The 20,859-nt window shown below is 46.7% G+C and overlaps 1 protein-coding gene across 6 annotated transcripts in view; it reads left to right on the top strand.

Annotated features, from left to right (window-relative positions):
• The window catches only part of CLEC16A (C-type lectin domain containing 16A), a 234,658-nt gene that overhangs the window by 7,123 nt on the left and 206,676 nt on the right, over positions 1 to 20,859 (top strand). For all 6 annotated transcript variants that reach the window (XM_070779669.1, XM_070779667.1, XM_019987685.2 and 3 more), the window contains exons 2-3: positions 6,932 to 7,060; positions 14,172 to 14,305. In XM_070779669.1, the coding sequence (XP_070635770.1) occupies positions 14,191 to 14,305 (115 nt within the window). In that variant the 5' untranslated portion in view covers positions 6,932 to 7,060; positions 14,172 to 14,190. The remainder of the gene's footprint in view (positions 1 to 6,931; positions 7,061 to 14,171; positions 14,306 to 20,859) is intronic.

Genomic DNA, 20,859 nt, shown 5'->3' on the forward strand with positions numbered 1-20,859 from the left:
GGTCCATCTAGTCAAGGCTGTGGTTTTTCCAGTGGTCATGTATGGATGTGAGAGTTGGACTACAGAGAAAGCTGAGCACCAAAGATTTGATGCTTTTGAACTGTGGTGTTGGAGAAGACTCTTAAGAGTCCCTTGGACTGCAAGGAGATCCAACCAGTCCATCCTAAAGGAGATCAGTCCTGGGTGTTCTTTGGAAGGACTAATGCTGAAGCTGAAACTCCAATACTTTGGCCACCTCATGCAAAGAGTTGACTCATGTGAAAAGACCCTGATGCTGGGAGGAATTGGGGGCAGGAGGAGAAGGGGACGACAGAGGATGAGATGGCTGGATGGGATCACTGACTCGATTGACGTGAGTTTGAGTGAACTCTGGGAGTTGGTGATGGACAGGGAGGCCTGGCGTGCTGCGATTCATGGGATCGAAAAGAGTGGGACACGACTGAGTGACTGAACTGAACTGATGGCAGTTCTATTTCCAGTTTTTTAGGGAATCTCTAGACTCTTCTCCATAGTAGCTGTACTAGTTTGCATTCCCACCAACAGGGTAAGAGTGTTCCCTTTTCTCCGCACTCTCTCCAGCATTTATTGTTGTAGACTTTTTGATAGCAGCCATTCTGACCGGCCTGAGATGACACCTCATTGTGGTTTTGATTTGCATTTCTCTGATAATGAGTGATGTTGAGCATCTTTTCATGTGTTTGTTAGCCATCTGTATGTCTTCTTTCGAGAAATGTCTGTTTAGTTCTTTGGCCCATTTTTTGGGTCGTTTATTTTTCTGGTATTGAGTTGCATGAGCTGCTTGTATATTTTTGAGATTAATTCTTTGTCAGTTGCTTCATTTGCTATTATTTTCTCCCATTCTGAAGGCTGTCTTTTTACCTTGCTTATAGTTTCCTTTGTTGTGCAAAAGCTTTTAAGTTTAATTAGGTCCCGTTTGTTTATTTTTGCTTTTATTTCCATTACTCTGTGGCCTGCCTTTTCTTAACAACAGTTTGCTCTTGCCTGTTTGGGCACAGGGCTGGGCTGGAGCTGTGACTTTTTCTAGGGCTGAAATGCTCCCCGGCATCTGAGACCTGGCCTCACTTGCTGGCCCAGTTTGACATCTTTCAGAGGTGATTCACTGGGAGAGGCGCCGCCTGTGACACCTTCTCCTAATCTAGTCTGCATCCACCCTGCCTGTAGCTGCTCCTTGCCCTGCTGGCCAGAGGGCTGGATGCTGACCAAGTGGAGGTTTTCAGGACACAGAGTGGAACCCTCTGGGAAGTGTCTGCCCTGGTGCTGAAGAGGTCAAACAGCCCCAGGCTCCATGTCCCCCCACCCCAGACATTGTTATCTGGGGGATGGGGTGTGCTTTGGGGAAGTAGATTCCTAGCCCCGCCCAGGCCGTATCCTTCCTGTAACGGTAACTGACACATAAGTGCATGGTGCTTGTTCAGTTGCTAAGTCACGTCTGACTCTGTGACCCCATGGACTACAGCACGCCGAGATCCTCTGTCCTCCTCTTTCTCCTGGAGTTTGCTCAAATTCATGTCCATTGAGTTGGTGATGCTATCTAGCCATCTCATCCTCTGTCACCCCCTTCTCCTTTTGCCTTCAGTCTTTCCCAGCATCAGGATCTTTTCCAATAAGTTGGCTCTTCAAACCAGGTAGCCAGAGTATTGGAGCTTCAACTTCAGCATCAGTCCTTCCATTGAATATTCAAGGTTGATTTCCTTTAGGATCGATTGTTTTGATTTCCTTGCAGTGCATGATACAAGTCATAAAACTTGTATGAACTTCAACTTAGTACGTCTGCCTCTGAAGTGGATATAATTATTACTTACTGTGATGGTTTGACTTGGAAAATAAGTGAGTCTCTTGAGGAAGCAGGGTCCGTGGAGGAGGGATCTGTCTCCTGTTAGAGTCCTTGGGGATGAGCCTGGTGTGTGGCAGGCACGCTGGTAACAGGCTGCCGTGTTTCTGTCTCCAGGCGTTTCGAATTCCAGCTTGTCTCTCAGAGTAGAGTTGGCTCCTGTGTGAAAGTTTGAAATTGAGATTCTACATTTCTGCAGAATTTCCGCTGGAGACATGATAATGCGGGCTGTTTTCCAGAGAAGTGGCATAAGGGTCCATGATAAGGACTTCCCTTAAGATCGGATACATGTAGCCATGCCTTTTTGGTTTGTTGTGTATGTCTTGGGTGCTAGGCGTTCATCACTTCATGGAAATGCTTGACTAATAAAAGCGGTTAAGTCATTGTTTGCATCTTCTGCATTACGATGGTTATAAGTGTGGGCTCACTGCCTGGGCGCCCTGTCCCTGTGTTGGGACTCCGGGCGGATCCTGGGCTCCAGGGCATCAGCCTGGCAGGATTGTTGTACGGGTTTATGAGTGAGCTCATCTGAGGCCCTCAGAATGGAGACCTGGCAATAGGAGGCTGCGACTGTCTCTGTAATGATGGTGGTTAAAATGGACACACACACACAGAGTTTGAGAGAAACTGTTGTCGTAACAGTCATTATCATTGTAAGAGAAAGATCTGTCACTCTGTCCTTAGAAACTGATATACACAGAACAGCAGCCTTGCAGGTGGGGATGTTGTGGTGATATCATAACACTGTTGTTCATTTCTGAGGCTCAGGATAAGAGTGGCTGCTGTGTTGTCCTTTCAGTGGTGTGCTATGTAGCCACTACTGACGCTTGTGAACAGTTACCAGTAACAGAAATGGTTTTATTTTAGCCGGAGGCGGGAAGAAAGATGGACATGGTAACAGACATACAGCATCAGCTCAAGTATCTCATGGACAGAGGAGCCCGGCAGGGGCTCTAGTACATAGGGTCGCAAAGAGTCAGACACGAGCAAAGCGGCTTAGCACACACGCACACGTGAGCTCAAGTATCTCGTGGACAGAGGAGCCTGGCAGGGGCTGTAGTACATAGGGTCACAAAGAGTTGGAATATAGGGTCACAAAGAGTTGGAATATAGGGTCGCAAAGAGCTGGACGCGACCGAAGCGGCTTAGCACACATGCACACGTGAGCTCAAGAGTGTAGATTACATAGCAAAGAAAAAGACCCAAGGAAATACACTGCAACTCCAGCAGTGGTCATCTTTCTTTTTGTTGTTGAAGTTTCCAATCTTTCTAAAATAGTGTTATGTTTAAAACCAGAAAGTTATTATATTAATATTGTATTAGTGTTTCTGAGGTGGTTGAATTATTTGATCTTCCAAAGCTCTGGAATTAGATGCAACATTAAAATATTAACCTTTCATCCATTCAGCTTTCTTGTTTCCCCTCACCACATTTAAGCAGACATATATCGAGGGGCTGTCTCTAAAACGTGACCTGAAACAGTGTGCTTGGGCGTTGTGGTGGCAAAAGAATGAACCAGCGGCAGTGGGAATTTAGAGCTTGAGATCTGGTGGGTGTTTGCATCCACCAACAACAAACATTTAGAAAATGAATATTTTAAAACACTCCCATTTACAGCAGCATCAAAAAAACCATCAAATACCTAGGAATAAATCTAACAAAAGATGCACAAGCCCCCATCCAGCAAACCTTGAAGGAAATGTAAATGTCTTCACGTTACACTTTCAAAAAGATGTCAGTTCTCTCCATATTTAGCTAGAGATTTAGGGCAGTCTTAAAGGAAATCTTAGCAGATATTTTTTTGTGGAAATTGAGAAGGTGATTTTAAAATGTATATGGAAATTCAAAGGGGCAAGAATAGCCAATATAATAATGGAAAAATAAGGGAAGAAGTTGGAAGACATCACATTGCAAGATTTATTATAAGGCTTCAGCGATCAGATAACATGGTGTTGGCACAAAGGTAAACAAACAGATCAGCAGAACTGGAGCATCCAGAAAGAGTTCCAAGTGGTCACCTGACTAACGACAAAGTCGACATTGGTGTCTTTGGAGGAATGAGGACGTTTCCAGTATATGATGCTGAATCAACTAGATCGCCATATGGGAAAAATGAATTTTGGCTAATATCTTATGCTATACAGAAAAGTGAGTTTCAGGTGTGCGCTAAGTCAGAATGTGAAAGGTAAAACAATACCTTTTTAAAAGAAAAAAACAGTATTTCTTCATGACCTTCGGGTAGGTAAGGATTCCTTTAGGTGGATACAAAAAGCACTATCCAAGGGAAAGATTGATAAATTGGACCACATTAAAATTTGAAACTTTTCCTCATCAAAAGACCACTGTAAAGAGAGTGAAAAGGCAAACTGCGTTCAGAGAAAACATTTGCCATAGGTATATGTCCAGTAGGGGCTTGCCCGGTGGCTCAGAGGGTAAAGCGTCTGCCTGCAATGCGGGAGACCCAGGTTCGATCCCTGGGTCCGGAAGATCCCCTGGAGAAGGACATGGCAACCCACTCCAGTGTTCTTGCCTGGAAAATCCCATGGAAGAGGAGCTTGGCGGGCTACAGTCCATAGGGTCACAAAGAGTTGGACAGGACTGAGTGACTTCACTTGACTTCACTTTCATGTATCCAGTAAGGGTTTTGTATTCAGAATGCATAAACTCCATCAAATTAATAAGAAAAAAGGTTCTCTACCTAGTAAAAAGTGGGCAAAAAACTCGCACAGGCACCTCACAAAGGAGAATATTTAGATGGCTCTGAACGTGTGAAAAGACACCCACCTTCAGTCATGGTCATGTGAGACCCTGGTGCTGCATCACCACTTGCCAGCAGATGGCACCACTGAGAAAGGCAGAGAGTCGCAAGGTCTGCGGAGGTGTGGGGTGGGCTGGAGCCCTCAGACAGCTTCTGCCCCGGGGCTGTGGATGAGCTGCTGAGTGCCCCTCAGGTCCCTTCCTGGCCTGTGCGTTGCTAGCAAGCTGTGTGTCCCCAGGTTACTGCGAGTATGAGGGTCACAGGAAGGCCCGCCTGCACGCAGGGCCAGTCATGCAGGCCATGCACCGCACGTGGGAGTGCCGAGAATCCTCTTTTGAGAACTTGACACCCACCCTCACACTGGGTTTGTCTGTAAGGGCCTCCTCGTAGTTACCAGAATTTCTTTCAGGGATTATCTGGTGAAGGCAATGATAACGACAGTAATAGCTGGCACTCGTGTCATGCATGGGAACTGCCAGGTTAGTTATCTACCTTTTAACTTGGTTGTTCCTAAGACACCGTAATAGGTACTAAAGGATTCATATGCTGGTGCTGCTCCCATTTTACAGGTGAGATAACTGAGATACACAGAGTAAGTCGCTTGCTTGATGTCACCCAGCTCATACCAGACTCCCCACTTCCTGCTCTGGTTTCTCTGGACCTTCTTATAACTCCTGCCGTGAAGTCCTCTTTTCATGACTGTGTGGATCCAGCCTGTCTGTCCTTCCTGTGTTCGTGGAGTATTCCTTTTAGAGTTTAAATAATGGTTTTAACAATGGCCCTCCCCAGAACAACCACAGGGTGGTAATGGCTGTAGCCGGTAGCCCTGCCTCCTGTGAGCACTTTCCGTGTGGCAGGCGCAGGGCTTGGCTTTTTCAGCGTGTCATCACAGAATCTCTGGAACAGTCCAGCAAGGAGGCCTTGACTGCTGTAGACCCCGGGCCTCAGAGAAGTGAAATGCTTCATGGAAGGCCTCGCGCAGCAGGTGACACGGCCAGGAATCAAGCCCAGGTCTCTCTGTTGGGGCCGAAGGTTTGAACTCTTCGCTGCTGTTCTTTGCCACTACTTGCTGTGTTTAACTCCTTGACTATATTTTGTCTTGTATACTCTGATCTACCTTTTATCTGTGAAAATGGGCCCCCCACTCCCATTCACCATATATTGAGCACCTACAGTGTATCAGACATTCTGGAGTCTTTTGGGGTCACCAGGATCAGTAAGATGATGTTCCTGACCTCAGGGAACTCAGGTCTCGTGAAGGAGGCAGATCACTGCAAATCAGAGTGGTCTGTGCAGCAGCAAATGCATCTGGGTACAGAGGTGCCAGAGAGGAGGGAGCAAGCAAATCCACTCGGGCAGGAGAGCGGGAGGGAGGTTCTTGAAGAAGGCTTCACCGAAAGGTGACTGAGCTGGGTTTTGACATACGTGGAAGAGTTTGCTGGTTGGTTAGGACCTTGGCAAGCTGAACTGGCCTCAGTCTGCGGGCCTGGGAGACGCTCTCTTGAAACCTGAGCCAGGCAGCACTCCCAGGGCATTGGCCAGGCTGCTGGTCCCTGTGCTGCTCAGGAATGGCCTCTGCGATTCTCTTGCCCGCCAGGATAAGGCCGGGCCTCTGGTCTCTGCACGTGTGGGTGGGTGGGTGAGGTACCTCGTCATTGCCTCTCGAATCCACTCCACTTCCAGCTGCACACAGCGGGTAAGATCACTGCCCTTGAACTGCAGACCACCCACTTCATCTGAGCCATCAGTCCTGTGAAGGGGAATTAGGGCATTCCAGGGGCGATCATGGTGGCTTGTGATTTGTGCCCCAGCCGCTGGCTCTGGGCCCTATCCTCCCTGACCTGTGACTCCAGGTCTCATCTCTGCCGCAGCCAGACAGCAGCTCTTAGGCGTTTAGCGCTGAGCTGTGCATCTCCATTGGTTCCAGCAGCCTCAGAACCACCTGAGAGTGTGAAAAAGGCCACCGCCTGGCCTTCCCTCCGCACCCCTGCACTTGAGTCTCAGGTGGGCTCTGTCCCCGCTTTGTCCCGCTGTCGAGGCCATTCTCTTGCCCACACTGGAGCGTGAGCACACCTGTCTTCAAAAGCTTGGCAGTCTTGCTTCGGTTTGGGTTGGTAAGTTGCTGGTTATGTAACAGTTCGAAGTGTCGTCTGCCTTTATTCTCGGGTGGTGAGTTACGTCTCCTCTGAATGGGAATTGTGCTGACCACCAAGTCTGAAAAACACCCAGCCAAACTGTTGATAACATGCCGCTCATGGTCCCTGGGCCTGGCTTCCGTTCTGGCGGTCACCTTGAGTTCTCCTTTCTTCCCTTCCTCTCAGGTACCTGTACCACGTGTTGACCAAGAACACCACCGTCACAGAGCAGAACAGGAACCTGCTGGTGGAGACCATCCGGTCCATCACCGAGATCCTCATCTGGGGGGACCAGAATGACAGCTCTGTGTTTGAGTAAGGGTGTCTGTTTTTTGATCCTTCTTCTCCCTTTGCATGTTTTTCTAAATGCGAGCCATGAGTCATTCCCAATGACGTCAGGGTTTGACGCCAGTTTGGTCCTGCACCTTCTCTCTCTCTCTCTCTCTCAAATGTCCTTGAAATGCTGTAGAAATGCCTGCTGAAAACGGGCAAGTTATGGAAATGAGTGTCCCTGGAGAAATCTGAAAATGTCATGGATAATTTTCCAAGTCATGTCTGATTATCTCCCCCAAAGGAAAGAGAAAATGTCTTGGGTGTTAGATTCCAAGTGAACTGAAAAGAGCCTTCCCTGGGGTGAGGGTGGGGGTGGGGGACGCTGAGGGTTAGCCGAAATTGTGCTCCCTGGTGCTGGCCGCAGTGCTGAGCTCATGATGGGATGATCCTCCTATGAGGAAGTCTCCCGGCTCCTCCAGGGTGGAGGACCTGCTGCCCTCCCCACCTTTATCCCCGCCCCCACAGATGTTTATGCTCAAGGTCACGCAGCTGCTAAGTGAAGAAGCCAAAGTCCATGGAGGGGTTTCTCCTCACTCTCACACTTCCTTGGTGAACAGGCTTAGGCCTGCCTCAGTTTCCTCATCGTTAAGTGAGAGAGAGCAAGTTCCTTGCCCAGTGCCTGGTACAGAGTAGGCACTCGAGAAATATTAGCAAATGATCATTTTAGAAGGTGCCCCTACTGGATAATTAAGAAGCAAAGGCCATAACCCATGAACTGCTTTCCCCAACAGACCTGTTCCAACGTCTGAACGCAGAAGGATTGGGGTTGTGACAACCACCAAACACAGATTTTATTTTTATATAAACTAATCTCAATTGAAACTATTGAGGCCACTTAGTAAAACCACTTAAAACAAATACAGGTGTTCCCTTTCCAACCCGGCTTCCTTATTAGATATTCTGATTTTCTGGCTGGTTCTGTATTTTCATCAATGAGGTTTTCATCAGATGGAGCTACTTGTGGAAAATGCAAATGGTGTGAAATACAGACCTGTGACACTGCTTGGGTTCCCTAAGGAAAACCTGAGTAATAAACAGGTGTTGCTTGTAAGCAGGACGAGTTGCCTTTCAGGATCTGTGGGGACTTTACTGTTTGTTGGTTGCTTGGTATCTGTTTATGGAAATGAGAGAGATGCTTGGGTGAAAGATGAGAAACCGTGTCATCTTTACTCAGTTCAATTGCTCAGTTGTATCCGACTCTTTGCGACCTCATGGACTGCAGCACGCCAGGGTCCTCTGTCCATCACCAACTCCTGGAGCTTGCTCAAACTCATATCCATTGAGTCAGTGATGCCATCCAACCATCTCATCCTCTGTCATCCCCTTCTCCTCCCGCCTTCAATCTTTCCCAGCATCAGGGTCTTTTCTAGTGAGTCAGTTCTTCACATCAGGTGGCCAGAGTACTGGAGTATCCAGCCTCAGCGTCAGTCCTTCCAATGGATATTCAGGACTGATCTCCTTTAGGATGGACTGATTGGATCTCCTTGCTGTCCAAGGGACTCGCAAGAGTTTCCTCCAACACCACAGTTCAAAAGCATCACTTCTTTGGCGCTCAGCTTTCTTTATGGTTCAATTCTCACATCCATACACAACTACTCAAAAAACCATAGCCTTGACTAGACGGACCTTTGTCAGCAAAGCCATGTCTCTGCTTTTGAATATGCTGTCTAGGTTAGTCATAACTTTTCTTCCAAGGAGCAAGCGTCTTTTAATTTCATTGCTGCCAATTACCATCTGCAGTGATTTTGGAGCCCAAGAAAATAAAGTTTCTTACTGTTTTCATGGTTTCCCCATTTATTTGCCATGAAGTGATGGGACCAGATGCCATGATCTTCGTTTTCTGAATGTTGAGTTTTAAGCCAGCTTTTTCCCTCTCCTCTTTCACTTTCGTCAAGATGCTCTTTAGTTTCTCTCTGCTTTCTGCCATGAGGGTGGTGTCATCTGCATATCTGAGGTTATTGATGTGCATGGTGTACTCTGCATATAAGTTAAGTAAGCCGGGTGACAGTATACAGCCTTGATGTACCCCTTTCCCAATTTTGAACCAGTCCATTATTCCATGACCAGTTCTAACTGTTGCTTCTTGACCTGCATGCAGATTTCTCAGGAAGCAGGTAAGGTGGTCTGGTATTCCCATCTGTTTAAGAATTTTCCAGTTTGTTGTGATCCACTCAGTCAAAGGCTTTAGTGTAGTCAGTAAAGCAGAAGCAGGTGTTTTTCTGGAATTCACTTGCTTTTTCTGTGATCCATTGGATGTTGGCAATTTGATTGCTGGTTCCTCTGCCTTTTCTAAATCCAGATTGAATACCTGGAACTTCTTGGTTCATGTACTGCTGAAGCCTGGCTCAGAGAATTTTGAACATTACTTTACTAGCATATGGGATGAGTGCAATTGTGCAGTAGTTTGAGCATTCTTTGGCATTGCCTTTCTTTGAGATTGGAATGAAAACTGACTTTTTCCAGTCCTGTGGCCATTGCTGAGTTTTCCAAATTTGCTGGCATAGTAAGTGCAACACTTTCACAGCATCATCTTTTAGGATTTCAAATAGCTCAGCTGGAATTCCATCACCTCCAGTAGCTTTGTTCGTAGTGATGCTTCCTAATGCCCATTTGACTTTGCACTCTAGGATGTCTGCTCTAGGTGAGTGATCATACCATCATGGTTATCTGGGTCATTAAGATCTTTTTTGTATAGTTCTTCTGTGTATTCTTGCCACCTCTTCTTAATATCTTCTACTTCTGTTAGGTCCATATTCTGTCCTTTATCGAGCCCATCTTTGCATGAAATGTTCCCTTGGTATCTCTAATTTTCTTGAAGAGATCTCTAGTCTTTCCCATTCTATTGTTTCCTTCTATTTCTTTGCATTGATCACTTAGGAAGGGTTTCTCATCTCTCCTTGCTGTTCTTTGGAACTCTGCATTCAAATGGGCATATCTTCCCTTTTCTCCTTTGCCTTTCACTTCTCTTCTTTTCATAGCTATTTGTAAGGACTCCTCAGACAACCATTTTGCCTTTTTGCATTTCTTTTTCTTGGGGATGGTTTTGATCACCACCTGTACACGAATCTCTGTCCATAGTTCTTCAGGCACTCTTATCAGACTAATCCTTTGAATCTATTTGTCACTGCTACTGCTAAGTCACTTCAGTCGTGTCCGACTCTGTGTGACCCCAGAGACGGCAGCCCACCAGGCTCCCCTGTCCCTGGGATTCTCCAGGCAAGAACACTGGAGTGGGTTGCCATTTCCTCCTCCAATGCATGAAAGTGAAAAGTGAAAGTGAAGTTGCTCAGTTGTGTCCGACTCTTAGCGACCCCATGGACTGCAGCCTACCAGTCTCCTCCGTCCATGGGATTTTCCAGGCAAGAGTCCTGGAGTGGGGTGCCATTGCCTTCTCTTCCACTGTATAATTGTAAGGAATTTAATTTAGGTCATACGTGAATGGTCTAGTGGTTTTCCCTACTTTCTTCAATAAGTAGTTCATGATCTGTATTGGCAGTAAGGAGTTCATGATCTGTACGACAGTCAGCTCCAGGTCTTGTTTTTGCTGACTGTATAGAGCTTCTCCATTTTCCACTGCAAAGAATATAATTCATCTGATTTCGGTATTGACCATCTGGTGACATCCATGTGTAGAGTTGTCTCTTGTGTTGTTGAAAGAGGGTGTTTTCTGTGACCAGGGCGTTCTGTTGGCAAAACTCTGTTAGCCTTTGCCCTGCTTCATTTTGCACTCCAAGGCCAAACTTGCAAGGTGTCTCTTGACTTCCTGCTTTTGCATTCCAGTCCCCTGTGATGAAAAGAACATCTTTTTCTGGTGTTCTTGAAGGTCTTGTAGGTCCTCATAGAACTGTTCAGCATCTTCGGCAGTTGTGATTGGGGCATAGACTTGGATTACTGTGATACTGAATGGTTTGCCTTAGAAACGAACAGAGAGTCACCTGTACTAGAATGGATTTTTTTAGTCCACTTGTCATCTTAGAGAAACTGCCGAGCTCTCAGAGGCCCAGTTATTCTTAAATCACTGCCCTGCAGAGGCCCCAGGAGAATTTGTTTTTAGTCCATTTTAAAGTTTCTGGATAATTGTAGATTTTAGATTACACAGAAGGCTTCCATTTACCCCTCACCCTGTTCCCCTGTTAACATCATTTGTCAAAACACCACTATTACGTCAACTCCAGACTTGATTTGGAATCTACCAGTTTTTCCATTAACACCCTCTTTCTGCTCTGGGATCCTAATCCAGGTGCCACAATGCACTTGGTGGTTATGTCTCCCCGGTGTCCTGTGGTCTGTGACAATTGTTCAGTTTTCTCTTGTTTATGACCTTGATAGTCTTGAGAAGGACTGGCCAGCTGTCTTGTAGAGTGTCCCCCAGTCTGGGTTTCTTTGCTGTTTCTCTCCTGACCAGCCTGGAAGTTTTGGGGACGACTGCTTCCTGGGGAAGTGCCCTTCCCCTCGAGGAATGTCATTGTTCCTGACAGCCACATGGTCCCTGGTGGGTTAACCGGATCACTTGGTGCAGCTGATATCTGCCAGGGTTTTCTACCCCAAGGTTACTCTTTCCTCCTCCCCTATACTGGTCTCCAAAGTGAGTCACTAAGTCCAGCTTCCTGGGGTGTGGGAATTAAGCTCCACCTTCTTGAAGGAGGACGAATCTACAGATGATAGTTGGAATTCTTCTGCATAGCAGATTTGTCTCCTCTCCTCATTTATTAATCTACCCAGTCATTTATTTATATACATCTCTTGGCGATTTTGCAGGTTTGGTTCCAGGCCACCTCAGCAAGGTGAACAGTACAGTATAAGCGAGTCACGTGAATTTTTTTTGGTAGTCCCAGTGCATATAAGTTATGGTCACACTATTCTGTCGGAGAAGGCAATGGCACCCCACTCCAGTACTCTTGCCTGGAAAATCCCATGGACGGAGGAGCCTGGTGGGCTGCAGTCCATGGGGTCACTAAGAGTCGGGCACGACTGAGCAACTTCACTTTGACTTTTCACTTTCATGCATTGGAGGAGGAAATGGCACCCCACTCCAGTGTTCTTGCCTGGAGAATCCCAGGGACGGGGGAGCCTGGTGGGCTGCAGTCCATGGGATCGCTAAGAGTTGGACACGACTGGGTGACTTCACTTTCACTTTTCACTTTCAAGCATTGGAGAAGGAAATGGCAACCCACTCCAGTGTTCTTGCCTGGAGAATCCCAGGGACGGGGGAGCCTGGTGGGCTGCCGTCTATGGGGTCGCACAGAGTCGGACACGACTGAGGCGACTTAGCAGCAACATTCTGTAGTCTGTCAAGGGTGCAGTGGCCTTGTGTCTGCAAAATCAGCATACGTATAAGAAATAATGCTGTTGGGAAAATGGCGCCAACACACTTGCTCAACAAAAGGTTTCAATTTGTAAAAAAACAGTATCTGCAAGATTGGACTCGTGGGTGTTTATTTTGTACTCTGGATGATAACCCAGCGCTCTGTGATTTATTTTGTGCTGGCGTTGTTCCGGCTTTGAGCATTGGGGGCTCTTTCAGGTCACTTCCTGTGTCCCTGTGACACACCCCCGTCCTTTTGGATTTTGGAGCACGTCCTTACTTTCTGGTCCCCTGTGGTGCTCCAGGCTCACCTGGCATGTTCCCTGCCCCAGCCCTAGAATTAGCCACTTTCCCAAGGATCCCCTCACGCCTCTAGGGGGTTGTAAAAATCCAGGCACCCAAATTTCACACTAGACATATGGAATCTACCCCTGGACAAGATCTAGGTACAGGCATGTTGACAAGTTCCCAAGCTGGTCATCGGGCTGCAGTGAACTTATTGGGTGACACTTGGCAGTCACTGCTTTATACAACCTGAAGCAAAGGAAGACACGACTCGTCAAATGATAGAAATATTCTGGGGGTCATTGTGGATGGCATTTGTTGGCACACAGACTCCCTTGGGAAAGAATTTAGGGTCCCTCTAAGGTCAGATTTATTGATTCATCTGCCCGTTCAGACAGAAGGTCTGCAGGCCCGAGCCAGTGCCAGGCCATGGTCCTACCAGCAGGGAGCTGATGGCGGCAGGAAGAGAGAGGCCCCAAGACTGAGCCAACAGCAGATCCACGAGATGGCTAGGATGTCCTGAGCGTCCTAGATGAGAGGTGACCTGGTCTCAGCTTGAATTGTTGTTGTTTAGTCACTAAGTCAGGCCTGACTCTTTGTAACGCCATGGATTGTAGCCCACCAGGCCCATCTGTCCATGGGATTTTCCAGACAGGCATACTGGGATGGGTAGCCATTTCCTTCTCCAAGGTATCTTCCTGACCCAGGGATTGAACCTGCGTCTCCTGCATTGGCAAGAAGATTCTTTACCAGTGAGGCACCAGGGAAGCCCCTTAGCTTGAATATGGAGAACATAACTAAAAACATTTTCTTCCTTTAAAGAAAGGCATTAGGGGATCTCCATTTCAAGATTAAAAGAGCCATTGTGTGCCCCCCAAAGTCAGTGCCCCCAGCCTGCATGCAGGCAAATAGTCTGTGCAGGAAGAGAAAGGCCTGGGGGCTGGCTGGTGTCCCATGACCGCATCAGCACTTTCTCTTTCCTTGCAGTTCTCATTCCCTAGATGTGGAAATGACCAACTTGCCAGCTGAGAAACCACCCAAACTCTTTGACTATTCAGCACCCTCGTGCCCCTTTGCGGGGAATTACTCTGGTTCCTAGGTTGCTGGTGAGCACTCAGAGCTATGAAGGCTAAGGAAGGAGACTTAGTGGGGAAAACTAAGTTTGTAAAATGTGGATGGAAAACGGCTGCGTGTTGGTTTTAGAAGCGTAGATAGATCACTGTGTCATCATTTAGTTGGGAAAGACCTTTCCCCCTCTGTCCGAAATCTGGAAGTTCACCACTTCCCAGAATCAGCACTGTTCCCACATTCCAGGAAGAGAGTCTGAAAGGTTGCATTTCTCTGAGTGGAATACAGCGTCGTGGGAACTGGGTGTCTTGGAAGCCAAGCCCATGCGTGTGGTGTGGCCTGGCTGCTCCGCCACGTGTGCTGGGTGTGTAACCAGAGGATGACGCGCATTTCTACGAGTGGAAGACCACTGACGCTGTCCCCTTCTCTCCGCAGCTTCTTCCTGGAGAAGAACATGTTCGTTTTCTTCTTGAACATCCTGCGGCAGAAGTCGGGCCGCTACGTGTGCGTTCAGCTGCTGCAGACCCTAAACATCCTCTTTGAGAACATCAGCCACGAGACCTCACTTTGTAAGGACAGTCCTGACCCTGGCCTCCACACCAGGGTCAGGTAGCTGGGTGTCGCTACATGTCGTGTGCCATGGTTTTCGTGTTGCTTTGAGAATGTCTGTGCTCACCGTGTGTCTTGGTGTGCTTGGGCTGCCAGACCGCGTGCCCCAGGCTGGGCGGCTCAGACGACAGAAATGCGTTTCTCACAGTGCTCGCCCTGGCAGTCCACGATCATGGCGGCGCCGGGGCTGACTTCTGGGGAGGCCTGTCTTCCTGGTTTGCAGAGCCTCACTCTCTTTATGTCCTCACATGGTCTCTCCTCTGTGCACGTGGAGAGAGGATTCTGATGTCTCTTCCTTTTCTTGTAAAGACACTAGTCTTGGATCAGGGCCCCACCCTCTGACCTCATGTGACCTTTAATTACCTCCTGAAAGCCTCTGTCTCCAGATGCAGTTCCTTTGGGGGTTAGGGTTTCAGCACATGAGTTTTGGGGGCACACAGTTCAGGCCCTAGTGCCATTTTTAATCCCTGCATGGTAGGGTGCTGTGCAGGGCTGAGAGAGGGCTCCCCTCTGCTGGGTGGTTCTGAGGGCATTTGCGTGTCTTCTTTATAACCTGTTATTAAAGAGCTTGGGTCACTGAGTAGACAGCCAACAGAATAAGCATTGGAAGCAGCAGGATGGGGAAGAACGTGGCCAGGGCGTGGCTTTGGCCCCTGCCCTGCCTGCTTCAGCTCCACTGCCGCACTGGTGAGGGTGACTCGGAGCCTCTCCCTGCCCTTGCTGAGCCCCGGGCTCGTGATCTGAAACAGCCACGCTGCGAGGCAGGTGCTGAGTGCCCTCGTTTAATGCTCAGAGAGTTTGACTCTCTGGCCCCAGGTCACAGCTCTAGCAAGGCCGGAATCCAGAATGGGTTTCAGCCCAGGCAGATTAACTCAGTGGTCATCAACTGGGGGTGACTGTACTCCCAATGAACATTTGTCAGTGTCTGGAGACATTCCTGGGGAGCTGTGCTACTGGCCTCTGGGTAGAGGTCAGTGATGCTGTTAAAATCCTACAACATGCAGGACAGCCCCCCGCAATAAAGGAGTAGTTAGCCCAAAATGTCAACAGTGCCCAGGGTGTGAAACCCTGATTTGGCTCCTAATCCTCCGTGCTTGATCAAAAGCTTTTTTATTCCAAGATAACTGCACCAAGCCTCAGGGCCTGCCTGCTGGAAGCAGGGAAGAGAAGACAAGTGATGGGATGCCTGTGTCACAGGCAGGCTCTTGGCCCCCAAGACAGGATTGAGAAAAGCTTCCAGTAAAAGAGAATGGCGGCATTTCCCCTGAGGAGGGAGGAGGCAGGGGAGGAAAGAGCTTCTGGCTGATGGCCACTAGATGGCGCTGCTGTCCTGGGATGCGGCCACTGGATGGTGCTGCTGTCCCAGGAAGTGGCCACTAGATGGCACTACTGTCCCAGGAGACTCCTGAGGCTTCCCCCATTGTGAATTGGCAAATGCGATTTGACTCACTCTCCCTGAGTGGTTTCCCTGTTAACAGCTTTGGTTACGCTGGATGTGAATTGCGGGCAGTTTCTGAAAACTCCGAGAGGGGAAGGCCCAGCTCCGTATTGCAAATCATGGACTGAGAGCCAAGCAAGTCCCAGGCCTGGTACTGCCAACATACGCCCCACGCCTATTCCAGGATGTTGACCCGCCAAGCGGCAGTTTCTGCCTCTCTGAAGTGGAGACAATCCGAGTACCTGCAGATTGCAGTGGCTTGAGGATAAGCGTGAGAGCGGGTGTGCGCAGCGTAGCGTGGGGTCTGGCAGCTGGAAGTTTCCAATTAAAGCTGGTTTTATCCTTAAAGCCAGTGTTCCCCCAAGTGGCTGTTCTCTGGTGACCCAGCTGACCTCAGGGCTACAGGATTGAAGAGGGGGTTGGGGGCGATAGAAAATTCTGGGCTTTCTGGATCATACGGCCTCTCTTGCCTCAGGGCTAAAAAGTGTATTGTGCTGTAAGAAAACCCAGGCAGATGGTGCTGGCCCTGCAGGGAATTCATCAGAGCACTTTCATAAGCCCCACCAAGGCAGCAAAAAGTACTGTTTTTATAGAATTTGGATGTATGGGAGTGAGAAGGATGGGTGACTTTTGCTTTTAATTTTCTGATTATAGGAAGAAAATGTCTCCATTGTAAAACAACAAAAAGTCCAATGAAAAAGCTATAGAAAGCAGAAGTTCTGGAGAATTTCACCCCAACAGCTCAGTGTTAACCTCTATCGTTTTGCTGTCTGCTTCATTTTTTTTTTCCGAACTTAACTAGCGTATCTTAGATTTTCATGTTGTCCATTCATGCATCCCAGCCTTGTTTGGTTTAAGAGCCGCCTCTTTCTGGGCCATAACTTACTTAACGTGACCGCGGGCATTTAGGTGGTTTCCGGGTTTTCGTTATTACAGGCAGCCATTTCACGGGTACACCTGTTGCCTGTGGGGTTTGGTGACCTAAGTGACAGCAGGCCCGAGAGACTGAGATTACTTAGAGACTCCTGGGTTTATTATAAAAGCATACCACAGAAAGCCGGCCACACAGAGAGGGCATAGTAGAAAAATCCCAGTCGAATAATAGAGGCGCCTGCACCGCCCCCACCGTGGCCCCGCCACCCACGGAGTCCGGTCTGGAGGCCCAGAAAAGTCCCGCGGGGGAGTCATGGGAGCACGGGGCTCTTCCAGCTCGGGGTGCAGCCGGGAGGCTGGAGGCCGCTCACCCCCAGCGGCCAGCACAGGCGTCTGTGTCTCTAGCGGCCTGGGAACCACTCAGCAGTCACAGCAGGGCCGACATCCCTTCTCCTGCCGGCCCATTCGGCCCCCGCTGACCACAGCCGGCCAGACAGTAGAGTGAAGCAGCCTTACTGGCTGCTCGTTGCAAGTGTGGATTCTGGGTGGGTAGGTCGTGGACTGTTCCAAGAACAGGATACTGTATAGCCAGAAGGAGACAAAGGAAGAGACGTGGGTAACTGGGCCGTGGTGAGAGGCCACACACTAGGCGGGGGCTTCCCATGTGAGTCCACATACACGGAGCTCAGGATCAGGCAGAACGAGTCTGCGGTGCTGGAAGTTAGGCTGAGGGGCTGTCTTGGGGACAGGGAACGGATGGAGCAGGGGTGTGAGTGTCTTTCAGGAGCTGGAAATGCACTATCTGATCAAGGTGGTGCTTACCTGTTGCATTTATTTGCAAAAATTCATCGCGCTGGACACCTAAAATGTGTGAGAGGTGTGTGTATGTGTACATATATATGCATATATATACGTACACACAAGTATATATACACACATAAGTACAAGTACTTAAAATTCATAAATATATACACTGCCACATATATCAAGCTATACACTTAGATTTGTGGTATATGTAACCTCATTTTTTTATAAGCTATTGAATATAGTTCCCTGTGCTATACAGTAGGTCTTTGTTATTTATTTTATACGTAGTGATACTAGTATATTATAGGCAACCCTGGTGTCAGACAGTAAAGAATATGCCTGCAGTGAGGGAGACCTGGGTTTGATCCCTGGGTTGGGAAGATCCCCTGGAGGAGGGTGTGGCAACCCACTCCAGTGTTCTTGTCTGGAGAATCTGCTGGACAGAGGAGCCTGGTGGGCTACAGTCCATGGGGTCACAAAGAGTCGGACACGACTGAAGCAACTTAGCAGAATATATATAGTATAAAATATATATTTATATAGTATAAAATATTATACATAACATAAAATATATGTAGTATAAAATAAATATATGTTTATATATAGCCGTGTATATCTGTTGATCTCAAATTTCAAGTTTACCCCTGCCCTGCGTTTACCCTTTGGCAACCAGAAGTTTGTTGTCCGTGAGTTTGTTTCTATTTTGTAATAAGTTCCTTTGTATCATTTTTTTTAAGATTCCACATAAAAGTGATATCACAGTATATTTGTCTTTGTCTGACTTACTTCACTTGGTGTGAAAATCTCTAGGTCCGTCCTTGTTGCTGTGAATGGTAGTATTTCATTTTTTGGGGGGCTAATATCCCTCTGTGTGTGTGTGTGACATCATCTTTATCCATTCATCTGTTGATGGACACCTGGATTGCTTCCATGTCTTGGCTATTATAAATAGTACTGCTCTGAGCACTGGGGTGCGCATGTCTTTTCGAACTAGAGTTTTCATCTTTTCTGGATATATGACCAGGGGTGGAGTTGATGGGTCATATTCTAGTTCTATTTTTAGTTTGTTAAGGAACCGCCATCGTGTTCTGCATCATGGCTGCACCAGTTTGCATTCCCACCAACAGTGCAGGAGGGTTCCCTTTTCTCCACACCCTCTCCAGCATTGATTATTTGTAGACTTTTTGGTGATTGCCATTTTGACCAGAATGAGGTGATATGATATCACCTCTGACCAGAATGAGGTGATCAACTCATTGTAGTTTTGATTTTCATTTCTCTAATAATTAGCGATGTTGAGCATCTTTTCTTGTGACTGTTGGCCATCTGTATGTCTTCTTTGGAGAGATGTCTGTTTAGGTCTTCTCTCCCCATTTTTTGATTGAGTTGTTTGTTTTTGTTGATATTGAGCTATGTGAACTGTTTGTATATTTTGGAAATTAAACCTTCTTGGTCACATCATTTGCAAATATTTTCTCCCATTCTGTAGTTTGTCTTTTCGTTTTGTTTATGGATTCCTTTGCTGTGTAAAAGCTTATAAATTTGATTGGGTCCCATTTGTTTATTTTTGTTTTTATTTCTATTGCTTTCGGAGACTGACCAAGAAAACATTGGTACGATTTGTGTCAGAGAATGTTTTGCCTCTGTTCTCTTCTAGGAGTTTTCTGATGTCATGAATTTAAGTCTTTAAGCCATTTTTGAATTTCTTTTTGTGTATGGTAAAAGGGTATGTTCTCACGTCATTTAGTTACATGTGGGTCTCTCGCTTTTGAACACCGCTTGCTGAAGAGACTGCCTTTTTGTGATTGTATATTCTTGCCTCCTTTGTTGAAGATTAATCGATTGTAGGTGTGAGAGTTTACTTCTGGGACCTCTATTCTGGTCCATAAATCTGTCTGTTTTTGTGCCAATACCACACTGCTTTGATGACTGTGACTTTGTAGTATTGTCTGAAATCTGGGAGGGTTATGCCTCTAACTTTGTTCTTTTCCCTCAGGATTACTGTGGCAGTTCTGGGTCTTTCATATAAATTTTAGGATTATTTTTTCTACTTCTGTGAAAGATGTCATGGGTAATTTGATAGGGATCACATTAAATCTATAGATCGCTTTGGGTAGTATGGCCATTTTAACTATCCTAATTCTTCTAATCCATGAGCATGGGATATCTTCCCGTTTCTTTAAAGCATCTTCAGTTTCCTTTCTCAATATTTTTTACTTTTCAGTGTGTATCTTTCGCCTCCTTGATCGGGTTTATTCCTAGGTATTTTTTTTTTTTTGACATGATTTTAAAAGGGATTATCTTTTTTCTTCTAACTCTATGCTATTTCGTTGTCAGTGTAAAGAAACGTGACAGATTCCTGTGTGTTAACCTTACATCCTGCCGCCTTCTTGAGTTCATTTTTCAGTCCTAATAGTTTTCCTGTGGAATCTTTGTGTGCGTGTGTGCTTAGTCATGTCCGACCCTTTGCAACCATATGGACTGTAGGCCTTCAGGTTCCTCTGTCCATGGAATTTTCCAGGCAGGAGTACTGGAGTGGGTTGTCATTTCCTACTCCAAGGGATCTTCCCAACCCAGGGATCGAACCCACGTCTCTTGTGTCTCCTACATTGGTAGCTGAATTCTTTCCCACTGGCACCACCTTTAGGGTTTTCTATATAGAATATCATGTCATCTGCATGTAATGACAATTTTACCTCCGTCCTTCCATTTTCCAATTTGGATGCCTTTTATTTCTTTTTCTTGTCTGATTTTTATGACTAAGACTTCCAATACTATGTTGAATAAAAGTGGTAAGAGTGGGCATCATTGTCTTGTTACATAATTTAGTGGGAAGGCTTGCAGATTTTCATCATTGAGTATCATGTTGGCTTGTCATAAATGACTTTTATTATGTTGAGATATGTTCCCTCTAGACCCACTTTGATGAAAATTTTTATCATGAATGAATGTTGAATTTTATCAAATGCTTTTTCCGTATCTATTGAGATGATCATGTGACTTTTGTCTTTCCTTTTGTTTATGTGGTATATCACACTGATTGATTTGCGTCATTGAACCTTGTGACCCTAGGATGGATGCAACTCGATCATGGTGTGTGTATGATCTTTTTTATCTGTTGTTGGATATGGTTTGCTAATATTTTGTTCAAAATTTTTGCATCTATATTCATCAAAGATACTGGCCTGTAATTTTCCTTTTTAGTAGTATCTTTGGTCTTGGTATCAGGGTCTTGGTGGCTCATAGAAGGACTTTGGAAGTGTTCTCTCCTCTACAGTCTTTTGGAAGAGTTGAGTTTTAAAAATTAATTAATTTATTTACTGCTGGCTGTGCTGGGTCTTGGTGGTTGTGCTTGGGCTTTCGCTAACTGCGGAGCGCAGGCTTCTGATTGCGTTG

The sequence above is a fragment of the Bos indicus genome, chromosome 25, assembly GCF_029378745.1.
Source record: "Bos indicus isolate NIAB-ARS_2022 breed Sahiwal x Tharparkar chromosome 25, NIAB-ARS_B.indTharparkar_mat_pri_1.0, whole genome shotgun sequence".
In the NCBI taxonomy this organism is placed as follows: domain Eukaryota; kingdom Metazoa; phylum Chordata; class Mammalia; order Artiodactyla; family Bovidae; genus Bos; species Bos indicus.